Below are 12,355 nucleotides of genomic sequence, written 5' to 3' on the forward strand. Positions count from 1 at the left end.
CACTGTGTTTTATCTGATGTGTGACCATTTTAAGTTTATGAGTTTGTCCATTTTTTATATCATTTCATGAATGAAATTAGCGTTTATGATTTAATCACTAAAAGGTCTTCACAAGAAAGATAACTCTGCTTTACGTAAAACCCACTAAAAGTTTATTCTTGCCTTATTGGAACTCCTCAGCTATCAGGAAACCCAAAAAAACATAAAGTAACATGAAAAAACACATGCAACCAAAATATTTTCAAGACTGAAGGTTGTAAGCAGAATTTCAGGAAATCAGTGCCTGAAACCATGCAACAAATACAGATCTAGTCAATTTAAATGATATATTGTAATATTTCAGGATGTACAAGAGGAGATGCAGAAGAGAGTGTCCATGTTATCAACCATGCGTGACCTAGTAACCCAGATAGAGGACCTGACGGAGGACAAAGCGCTCCCCGAGGCATCGGACAATGTTACGGAGATCTCCAATGTGTGGGAGGGTCTGGCCAGGAGGCTGTCTCTTAAACGGGAAAAACTATCAGTACGTCTGTCTGTTACTTATCGTATGGTATATGCATAGTAATGGCCTATTTGAAAGATGATGTAAATTGATTGATGAAAATGATTTTCATAAATATAATGAGAAAGAAAATGCATGTCTTTTGCATGAATTCTTTTGACCTGCATTTATATCTAGCGTCATTATCTTGAAAGTCAAGTATATGTTTATATTTGCATATGCATTGTTCTTTCCCACTGTAAGTCCATAGGGAGGAACTGCAATTATTTTTCTATAATCGCAATTGCTCCGTCTGTATACTATGACGTCATAAAGGTCTGACGTCATATACTTTTCCATGACGTTATAGATTTAAATGTATACCACTACCGGTATACGATACATCATGTGTTTTTCTCCAACTCCTTAAAATTGATGTATTTAATATTAAAACATGTCATATAATAACATTTTAAAAGATATACTGTTATAACATATCATTGATTCTGTTAACAAATCTATGTGAATTAAAATACATTACAATCTGAATGTTTGATGCAATAGCTAACTGTCAAGGTCTAGGCTAATACGGGGCATTTGTGAGTGGTAAAATGCAAACATAAGTAATAAACAACGCTAGCGCGCATCATGGAATATGCCAACAGAGCAATTGCTATTCATAACGCCATGTTCACTGAATAACGTTGTTTATTTCTTAAATGTGAGTTGAATGTCCAAAGCAGTGATTGGATGCATTTTACTTTGATATAATATCTCAAATACCTTTAAATCTAAAAATTGTTCTCAGCCCCATCAAGTATTAGGCTATGAGATTTTACTGTGTATACATGTATATATATATATATATTTCATATTTTGCATTGAAAGGCTATTGTATTTTGTGTGTTACAAACAATACTAAGGCTTTGATAGCATTCTCTTGATTTCCGTTGACAGGATGACATCAGCTCCCTAGAACTCTTGTTTGTGGATTTCCAGACCGCACTGATGAAGGTCAAAGAATGGCTGACCAAGGCTGAAGGCACACTGATGGCCCATGAACAGCTCCCCGTCTACCAGCAAATGTCTGACCACGAGAAGGAAAAGATCTGCGACCTTCAGTCCGAAATCGGCGACCTTGTGAGTCAGGTGGAGGAAGTGCGAGACTCGGCCCTGAGTCTGATAAGTAAGAGCGATCGCTACAGTGCCATGGTCGAGCCCGAGCTCACTCACCTCAACCAGCGCTGGGACGACGTCAGACAAAGGGTAAAGGTCAGTGTGCATGTGTAACCAGAACACAGAGGTTAGAGGTTAGTTTGCATATTTAACTAGAGGTCAACAGTGTGAGAGCTTGACTGGTCTCTCTTTTATTTTTTCTCGCATTAATCGTAGAAATTTAGAAATGCTTCAAATACATTACTGTAAGATAACAAATTAACTTTATGCAAAATTCTATTTTGTATTTTTTATGCTTGAAAAGAAATAAAATAGTGATGCATTTAAACTCTTCTTAACAGCATATATCAGAGAAAATTGCACTCATTCTAACTTCAGCTTTTGTAGAAAAAACTAGATGGAAACTAATAACTGTATGAGTGATGCAATTATTATTTGGTGTTCATTTGGATGTAAAATCAGTAATACATCATTGTGTTTGAGATTTATGGTTAAATGAAATTGATAATCAAAGTTTGTATGTACCAGGCATATGAATTCAACAGTCAGATGAATAATCAATGTTTTAAAGCAATATAAACGTGTTACAATTAAAAGGGCATGGTCATATGATTTTGGTACAAAATTATTTCTATGCTTTTAATGTTTACAGTTCTTCAGTAAGGCATTTCTGATGGTCAGCCAAAATTTGAGTGTCAGTCTCTGTGTTATTGTGAGAGATACAGAGCGTGTTATTCTTTGTTATGTAAACAGAGCTTTGTTTTCGTTAAATATTTTGAATGTTGAAGTAAAAATTCCAGTTTTAGACCTAAAATAAATGTGATGAACACAAGAAACTGTTTATTAATGCGTGAAACGAATTAGAACAGAGAGAAACCAGCTTGAAAAAATAACTTTGATCGATATATTGAACCAATGTAAACAAAAACGGGACGGAAGCCTTGTTTTGCATGACATTGTGAGCCCTTTATCTTGCTTATTACTTTATGACTGACTGTCAAATTTTTGGGTATCATTAGAAATGCATTTCTGCAGCATTATAAACACTAAAAATATAAAAAATGAAATTTGACCAAAATCGTGACCATGTTCCTTTAAATATGATTTAATTCTTTTAACCTTGGTACAAGTTAATGGAAATTTAATGCATTTTATAACAGTGTAAATATTCCAGTTACAGGTATTCTTTTTTTACATTTCAATTTTACTTTAAATTTTAGCAAATACATGAACAGCAGACCAAGGAAGGAAATGCTTCCATGGAGATCACCAAGACAACAGTGTTGGAGGTATCCCAGAGTTCCCTGATGTCATCGTCTGCTGATACTAGCACTGCTGCCGACGATGGAGAATTTCAGGAACAATATGACACAGTAATGAAAGAGGTCATCGTCCTTGACAACAGCCTGGTCAACAAAGGTCAAGTGACGGTGGAGGACTTAGTAGGAAGACCAGAAGATAAAACCAAGGTAGACAATTCAGTGGGTGTTTTACTGCCATTGAGAACAGAACATTTTACTCACATTGGAAGGGAATCCTGCACTAACTAAAGCTCTTAATGATAAGACTGCACTAAAGTGTTTTACTGCCCTTTTAAATTATTTCACTCTGTTGCTAGGGAATCTAAAACAAACTAAAGCACTAATTAAAAGAAAAAGGTTTCAACAATGATATTTTTGATTGAGAATTTGAAAAATAGATTTGGATAGTTAGATTTTTGGAAAGATTCAGAAATTGGGGGTAAGGAGGGGTAAAGCTGAAGCTAGTGAAGTGAAGATGTTTTCTAATAAAGCTGCAGATTTTGCAAAGAAAGTGTGAAGTTTTTCCCTCTCTGCCTTTACAGATTCTAGATGTGGAGGTCAACAAACTTCAACAAGACGTGTCCAACATTGCCGACCAGGGGAGACTACTAGCCCACAAAATTGACCTGGATGATCATGATAAAGCCATCCGCATCTACAGACAGGTGGAAGACATGAAGGTCAGTGCATTCACCAATCAAAATCACTCATTTCTGTGAAGCTCATGTAGAGGATTGAGTAAAGGAAACGTTTTATGGGTTTCAATTTTGTGAGGAACATGTAAACTAGAAAATAAATACTGGCAATTGTAATTGTTAAGAGAATGAAGATGTATGCTGTTGGAATCCACACAGGCTGACACAGACAATGCTAGAAAATGCTGCCTTGCTTATTGCCATATTTATGTTCTTTGAAACATAGAAATGGGTATTTCATTTGTATTTTGTCCTATCTTGTAGTCAAAGTGGAACCAGGTGAAGACAAATGCCGAAACCAAGAAGACTACGATCGTGTCGATGGGGGCGTCGTACAGTCAGATTCAGGAGGAGATGAGGGATCTCAATGTGTGGCTGGACAACATTGAGAGGAGGGTCCAGTCCATCAGGAAGGAGGATCTAAAGGTGAGGACGGGTGGTGGATCCATTACTTCTGATGTAATGTGTTAGGATAAGTGGTGGATTCATTACATCTGATATATGTGTTAAGATTTTGCTTTGTCTGATCTAAAGGTGAGGATGGGTGGTGGATTTATTTCTTCTGGTGTATTATAAGGTGATTTTTTTAACCACAACAGTGTAAGGGTGAAATTAAAACTTTATTCAACTGTGAATTGAGAGAGTGCTGTTTACAGTAGATATACATTTTACTGTACTTAGTTATCAAAATATTTCAAGGTCTTTACAATTTTTTTCATTTAATGTCAGATTGTACATGAGGAATAGATTTTAAAAATTTGCTCTTTGACATATACCTACATGCAAATCATGAACACCTGTAATTGTAATTTAGATAATTCTCTTCTATGATATAGGAATCTTTGTGTGATGGTTATGTTATGTAAACAGCATGCTATGTTGTGTTGTATACAGACTGTATGCAAACCGGTGTGCTTGGCAATTTAGATCATTGGAGAATGTAATTACTTAAATGATAGGTCAGGGTTAATCCATTTAGTTCAGGCCTATTATATAAAGGAGTGATGAATGATTGAATATACTGTATACAGGGAAATATTCGCCCCTGTTTTATTTTTGCCCCTTTCGCCCTCGTTGTCAGCGAGTGAATTTAAGACAGGGCAAATTCCAATGTCTCAAATTATCTCTCTTTAAACACATCTGTGCCAGGGAATATCCAAGATGGGGTGAAACTGTCTGCGAGTATAGAAGGGTGAAAATTACAGGGGGCAAAAATTACACAGGGCGAAAATAACCTTGAATACACTAATGGTGTAGTGGGTAGTTAAGGTTAAAAATGATATTGACGTTTGCCACACGGTAGACATTTGTCATGCAGCAAAAGGATATACCTTACAGGTTGCAGATGCAGTCGATAGTCAGGATGTATATAACTCATTCATTGCTGATACATATGCTCAAGATTTTCCATTGATATGATCAGAGAGTTGACTTGTTGAGTAAGAATATAACTAAGACATGGCACAGAAGTACGTGAACAAACCGTCTGATCACACAGAATTCCCAAGATTAGGAATGAAAACTTCTACTTATCAATATGAATGATTCAATGTGGGCAAGCTTGTATATCTTGTGATTTTTGTACCACCCTGTAGTTAAATTAAAATGTTGTTCAGGGAATAAACATCGGCAGCATCTGCCGTGTCCTAGGAAATATTGGAATTTTTCAATGTTCAATATAAACACCTTGGATTTTTTCCGAAGGACGACTTTAAACCTCCCCTTGGTTCCAAATTATCTCCCTTTGCCTCCATCAAAGCCATGTTTTGTTTAAACAAAAAATTCCAGGTGAATTTTGTCAAAATTCATGGAAAGTGACAGCTTCTCGGGTTCACGCTAGGTGTTAACGACCTGGAGAAGAGAAGCTGTTGATGGAAATAATCACCCGTGTTAATTAACCATGTTCGAAACAAATTTACCGTGGAGGCTGCATGCCGAGTTTTCTCTCACCTTAAGAGAGAATCACTGAAACTCTTCACAAAGATTTTGGCAGCGATTTCATAATTTATAAAGATGTGATGTCACAATATTTAGATTTATCCATTAATTTTTTTGTGGCAAGATAGTGCATAAAAAAAAAAAGAGAAGAAAAATGCAGATGATACCTGATTTATGTAGAAGGACAGGGATTAATGCCTTCTTTTTGAAATATTTTGTGCATACGTATCTTTTGAGTCATATGTAAAAAAATTGATGATAATTCACTTTCTAACTGGATTTAACCAAAAAAAAAAAATTCAAGTGAGATTTTTAAAAACTTATAGTAAATAAGAAAGAGGAGAATCAAAGCCATGAAGTCTTTTTTGTTTGCTGATATCAACAGTCTGGTTTTTCCCTATCCGTTGATGCAGTAATAACAAGCTATGTATTCAGCTATAATATGCTGTGCAACGATGGATCATAATTCCTCCTTCGGAGTGGAATTTATAATTCCTGGAAAGATAAATTAATCAAGACCTTGCTAAGTCAATGTGTTTGCGAGCATTAGCAAAATAATCTGTGATGGCGGAACTATCTCGTTAATTCCAAGGAAAGAAAGTTTTATGTTGCTGAATATTTTATTTTATTCTGCACCTGCATAAAGATGCAACAGCAATATCAACAAACAATGCTCATTTGGTAGCTTCAGTCATTCACTTAATTGTGCAGTTGGACTCCTTTCTTAAGAAAGGTGTGTGATGATTTGAAATCACGAAGGAAAGAAACAGTAGAAAACGAGGATTATTATTTGTGATGAATCAATACTCATCTAAGGATTATGGATACATGATGAAAAAGGGACTAAATTGACCATTGGATATCTAATTATAGTTTACAATATCAGAAATTTAAAATCTGTGTTAGAATAGGAAAAAAGCTCACTCAGACTGAAGGTATTGTGGAAAATGAGATATTTCTGCCTTCTGATGGATTTAATCTCTCTGAAATGATTTTCAGCTGATTAAGAAACAAAATGGACATTCCAGCTGTGTTTACATTGGTTGCCATGGGTGCCATTTTCCTTGTGCTCTGCTACATAGCTGTGATGGTGACCTACGGAGTTTGGATATTGAGACAAGTATATGATAAATGAGTTGATTTATGATAATAGAAATGAATTCTGTAATTCCAGGTGTTGGCTTTGAGTTTGCTATTTAGGAGTTATTGCCCTTGATATCTATATTCTCTCTCTCTCTCTCTCTCTCTCTCTCTCTGTCTTATTTATTCTTAAAGGTATCAGTGTTTTAGGATATTATATAATATTTTTTGAAATAGAATAAGGGAAATTTTTGGTTTAAAAATTATATATGATAAAAATGTTTTCAAAGCAATTAGCAAGCAGGATATATCAAAAGCGCAATTGTACCAGACTAATTGTAGGAAACATTATACCTCCTCACTGTCGGCTGTACACTAGATGCTTACAGTTACGTCAGGCCCCAAGATTATGTAATCTTCACATGGAAAGTTCTGTAGTGGTTTCTCTGTGATTGCAATTTGTGACTGCATAAAGAAAGAAATTGATTCCAAATTGAAGTGTGCAGATAAACGAGTTTCCCAACTGTTCAGTGGTTTTTTTTTGTCATTTCTAAAAGAAATGATTGTTACTTTGTAACCTTGTAATTCTGTGAATTAAAATTCTGTCTGGAATGGAACCAATGTAAGATAATGTTCATGTGGGAAAGTTTGGAAATTTTCTCCAAGAACACCATTTTTTAATTAGCAGGAGATTATAATGTAATTATTTGGTCATCATCATAGTTTAAGTTCAGTAGTATAGGCAAAGATATATTCAGGATTCTGACAACATTTAAATCTGCTATAAAAATAATGAATTGCGATATATTTTAAAAAATTTGAAAAACTTTTTAACCAAATTGGTGCATGTTTATTTTAATAGGCATTTGAGGAAGAACTTAGCCGGCGACAAGTAAAACTGGACACTGTCAATGAAGAAACAAAGGAACTAAGCAAAAAAGGAGCCGGCTCGCTGGTAGAGGAGGATATCTCGAGACTAAACAAACGATGGGAGGACATCAGCCAGCAGGTCAAAGGGCGCCGAGACGTCACGTCACCGGATCGACCAATGATGTTCAAGCCCAGCGGCGTGGCGACGTCCAGGTTGGTGAGGATGTCGGGGAAGTCGGCGGTGGAGTATTTACACGATCTACAGAGACTGGTGGAGGACTTATCTCACGTACAGACCAAGCTGTTGTCTCATCTACTGCAGGGGAACCTGTATGATGAGGTGGAGCAACAAGGCGATCTACTCAAGGTACGAATCGGGAAATCTTTTAATTATTAGTATGCATAAATAATGAATTTAGGCTAACAGCATAGCCAGTCTTGTTTTTCCCTAATTTTATATAGTATTTTAAACGTATTGGAATTATATGATTGGAATTATAGTAAATTACATTCAAAATTTTTTGCCTCAGCATTTCACTTTGCAATACGTGTTACACTGTATATTAGATTTTTGATATACAAGAACTAAATATACTTTAAGATTGTCAATTTTAAAAGGGAAAGAAAATATATTTATTGAAAATATCCACTTTCATTATCTTTTTTATTTCCTTCTTAATGAGGGTTATATCATTATTGACTTGTGATCAGATGTACTGTATATCCTGTTATTTTTGCGAGTTACAAAATTCGGGAAAATGTGTAACTCTTTTATTTGGATCAGTCATTTTTTGCAATTTTAAAAGATTCTTATAGCAAAAAAACATATGTCTAGGTATCATTTCTGCATATTGAATATTTTGTGATGTAAAAGTAATTGCAAAAAAAGTGAAAATTGGATCATACTAGTGAAAATTAATGGAAATACGGTATTATAATATCCCCATATTAATAATATCTTCTGTGTGTCATCCCAACTGTCAAGTATTACCTTTGAATTTTTTTCACAGATCTACATGTTTTAGCTCATATTTATGATCCCTCTTTGTTTTGAATGAAAAACTGCATGAATTTGCTAAAGCTAACTCATTCAATAAAACTTTGTTAAACTGGCCAGCTGTAAAAGTTTAAGCTAGCTAGAGCAGAGGAGTTGCTGAACTGTCAGTGGAAATAATCACACTTAAGTCTTCATTAAAATGTGCCTTCAAATTGCAAAAATATGCTTGAGGTTTTAAAGCCGTATTTTGAATTCTTTGCTTTGATTCAGAAATAAAAATTGTCCATTTCTTAGGCAAGCAGTTTCTTTGTTTTTTGGAAATCTCAGTGGTTACACACAAAAATGCATTGGAAAATGATGGAAAAAAAATATAAAGAATAGGTCTTGTTGTGAATGTATGTTTATAAATTTAGTTTTATTTATGTAGGAAATTCAAAGCCAACTGGAGGACCTGCATCCTCGGATGGAAGAGCTGGAGCAGCAGAGACAGGAAATCCTGCCCAAGTGTTCCCCGGAGGAGGCGGGCCGAGTACGGCTAACGCTGGAACAACTGCGCGCGGACTGGACCCAGATCAATGGACAGTTCAACACCTCCCACAAGTAAGGCAGCCATGTTGATGTTGAGTCCAATGTACGATATTGTTCATTTCTTGTCAGTTCTTAGAGAGTTAATAGTTGAGGGAATTACAGTCTATATAGCTTACAAAATATTTATTGTTAATATTCAGTTTCATGTGGGGTATTGTTTATTTCTTGGCAGTTTTTAAAAGACTAGTAAATGGATAAAATGCTGAGAGGAATTAAAATTAAGTTCGATGTAGCTTGAAATATGAAATTTTGAATATTTTTTCAAGGATGGAACATTTGGGGATTGTGTATTCTTGACAGTAATTGGGCGTCTTGAGAAAGAGTTTGATCCCAATATAGATTTCATGTGTTTCCTTTTATAATAAAAATTTAATACATGTACCATTGACGGCTAAACCTAGGACCTGCATAAAAACAAACAAAATCTGATTCAGGGGCCACAAATTAGGGGGAGGGTTGAATCCCGTCGGGTAATGTTGATCTGTACAGCCATAAAGAGCTTTAGAGGTTTTGTCGTCCTTGGAGGTGTCCGATTGAACTGCCTAGCCCCGGGACTGGATGTATATATTTATTGATTATGTCGACCTTGTCACATATAGGTCCATGGTCAGGATTTGTGTGATGTTAACATATGAAATTAGTTTTGAATTAAATTTTCACAGTAGTTAGTATTTTTTCAAGTACGCCACTTGTTTGACTGCAAATAGGAGACCTACATCTAAACATAGACTGTAAAATTTTTGATAAATGTTTTTTTTTTTAATGTTATAGTTTCACCAATACAGAATTGATTGAATAAAATTTGTCACTTCTTTATATCCAAAAAACAGACTTTAAAATCTGGGATAATTAAGGTTTAATGTATTTGTAATGAAGAATCACCAATAAATAGAATTGGGTTGCATTAAAATATGTCACACCTGGAACTTCAGGACTTTAATGGTCGACACACAGATACATATCAAGATCTCTGATCGACCTAGATGTGTGTATTGAATGAAGCCCTTTGTCTCAGTGGATCTCTGTATCTCTCATCATTATCTGCAGAGAAATTCAAACTATTTGCTGCGTAATGATTTTGCTAACGATGTCTTCCTTTGTGCTAACAAAGTCTTTCTTGCAAGGACTGAAGGACTTCTGTTCCCCTCTGTGCCAATTTTTCTAAAGTGTCTTGATTAGTGCCAGAAAAGTTGAAGGCGACCTTTCTATTTTTTTTTTATTTTTTTTGAAATTAGAGCTGATTTATTATCGTAAATGCTTTAAGGCAATATTTTTCGACAACAGGTGACCTCACTTGAGACTAATTCTTGTCACCCGCCTGTCATTGCGGGGTCAACAGGGGTCAGCGAGATCCTCTAGGGGGAATCCTCTTGTTCTATTAGATGATTAGAGAGATTCGATTGGCTTTGCAGTCTTAATGATATTTTACGGGAGGTCCTTTCAGGTCTGAGGATAATCCCCTTGTACCTGGGATGTCCCGATCGAGGCCGATTGGACAGATTTAATGATAGGGGGGCCCACTACCGATGTCTGTATTCAGGGACAAGATAAGGGTGGGAGGACCCTGTCACACGGATGAATTATACGCTTCATTTAGCCATTGTAGACTATAGGTTACCGTAATTCCCCATTTAAAATAAAACATTGTCATGTGATGTATGGGGTGTCATTGTGTCCATACATTTTCTTAGAGAATTTTAGAATTAGTTTTAAATTCTTTTAATGTTTTTAAATATTGAAATCTGTGTAGGTTTTTTGTTTGTTTGTTTTTCTTAGGTTTTGGAGAAATATTATCTTGAAAAAATTTCAAATGGTTGGTTTTTTAACACAACAGTATCTTTTTGTTCAGATGAAATTGACAACAAATTGAAAATAGCAAGTTTAAAAACACTCTCTTGTAGTTAACATGCTTGTACAACAGACGGCTCTAGAAAAACGACAAGTCACAATGATTGTGGAATTGAATGATTTATTGAATATTGAAGTGTGTGTATCGAGTCTATTAGAGGTTAAATTTGCTTCAATACAATCTTCTACAAAGTGTCCCTCAGTGATCAAACACTACAAGGGCCCTCAGATTGGCCACCTAATGTCTGTTTGACTTTGCATTCTTCGCATTCTCCGTAATGGGGCTGAATTAATTTTTTGAAGGGGAAAAAGTAGAGGGGTAAAAAGAAGTCAAGCAATGTCTCTGTGTAGAAAGCACGACTTCCAAAGTCACCCTTTCAGCAGACTTTAGCATGCTATTTGCACAAGAATTACGATTTCCCTTTAATTACACACTCCACATTCGGGTGCATATTATGATTTTAAGTCAATATTTAACATACTTTGCACTGACTTTTTAATGATGATTTTAGACCCCCATTTTTTTTTTCGCCTTCTTTTCTGTTGGGGATGAAAAGTTTTTATTCTTCTAAAAAAGAAGTAGGAAAAAAAATTGAAAAGATGTTTGGTTTCCTTTTAAAACCTTGCAATTTTTTTGAATATGTGTCATTTAGTGATATCTAGAACATGGAGAACATGCATGAAATTCTTTCTATCTCTCTTTTTCCATCTTTCTCTCCTCTCACTGTATAAGTTGTAATTTGTTTACAAGTTTAAATGCATGGACCAAACACTTTGCAAGCAAACTATTGGAAAAAAAAATAAGCATTAAGAAACGTAGACTTATTTGATTTACGTTTATAAAGAGGATGTCGACTGAGTGACCTGATTATCTCAGGGTGTAGATTAGGACCACTACGGCAAAAGGTCCTCACAAACATACACACTCTCGTGTTCATCGGTGTGTCAGTGTATGTCTTCATTGAAAATGGGCAGGATTTCTCACCTGGAGTAGATTTAATTAGTGTTAATTTTAATTATATAAAGTGATCTTGTGAATAAAAAAAAGTTTCATTGGAGAGTGTGAAAATATGGCTCAGATTCATAACAGGATAATCACTGTGCCTTATGATCCAGAGTTAATCAAGTAAGTCCCCACGAAAAAAAAAAACCAGTAAGATTGGGGATTGTTTTCAACAATGTAAGGATTGTATTGCACAGTCAGGAAAACTGATGGTAGATGCATAATGTTGAATTTTTTTCAGAGTAAATTTATATTTTTTGGAAAAAATTCGAACACATAAGAAAGTAATAAAGAATAGGAGGATAGTAAGCTATTTAAAAAAAAATTAATTGACAAATGTTAATATAGCAGAGTTTTTAATTAACTGATCTTATT

At 35.1% G+C, this 12,355-nt stretch overlaps 1 protein-coding gene across 8 annotated transcripts in view; it reads left to right on the plus strand.

Moving 5' to 3' along the window:
- Positions 1 to 12,355, plus strand: part of LOC128185983 (dystrophin-like) — a 124,450-nt gene that overhangs the window by 58,498 nt on the left and 53,597 nt on the right. For 7 of the 8 annotated variants that reach the window (XM_052855703.1, XM_052855706.1, XM_052855707.1 and 4 more), the window contains 7 exons: positions 344 to 526; positions 1,442 to 1,756; positions 2,881 to 3,129; positions 3,504 to 3,641; positions 3,921 to 4,082; positions 7,537 to 7,911; positions 8,969 to 9,141. In XM_052855703.1, coding sequence (XP_052711663.1) covers positions 344 to 526; positions 1,442 to 1,756; positions 2,881 to 3,129; positions 3,504 to 3,641; positions 3,921 to 4,082; positions 7,537 to 7,911; positions 8,969 to 9,141 — 1,595 coding nt within the window. The remainder of the gene's footprint in view (positions 1 to 343; positions 527 to 1,441; positions 1,757 to 2,880; positions 3,130 to 3,503; positions 3,642 to 3,920; positions 4,083 to 7,536; positions 7,912 to 8,968; positions 9,142 to 12,355) is intronic. The other variant, XM_052855705.1, reaches the window with a different exon arrangement.

The sequence above is a fragment of the Crassostrea angulata genome, chromosome 5, assembly GCF_025612915.1.
Source record: "Crassostrea angulata isolate pt1a10 chromosome 5, ASM2561291v2, whole genome shotgun sequence".
Lineage (NCBI taxonomy): Eukaryota > Metazoa > Mollusca > Bivalvia > Ostreida > Ostreidae > Magallana > Magallana angulata.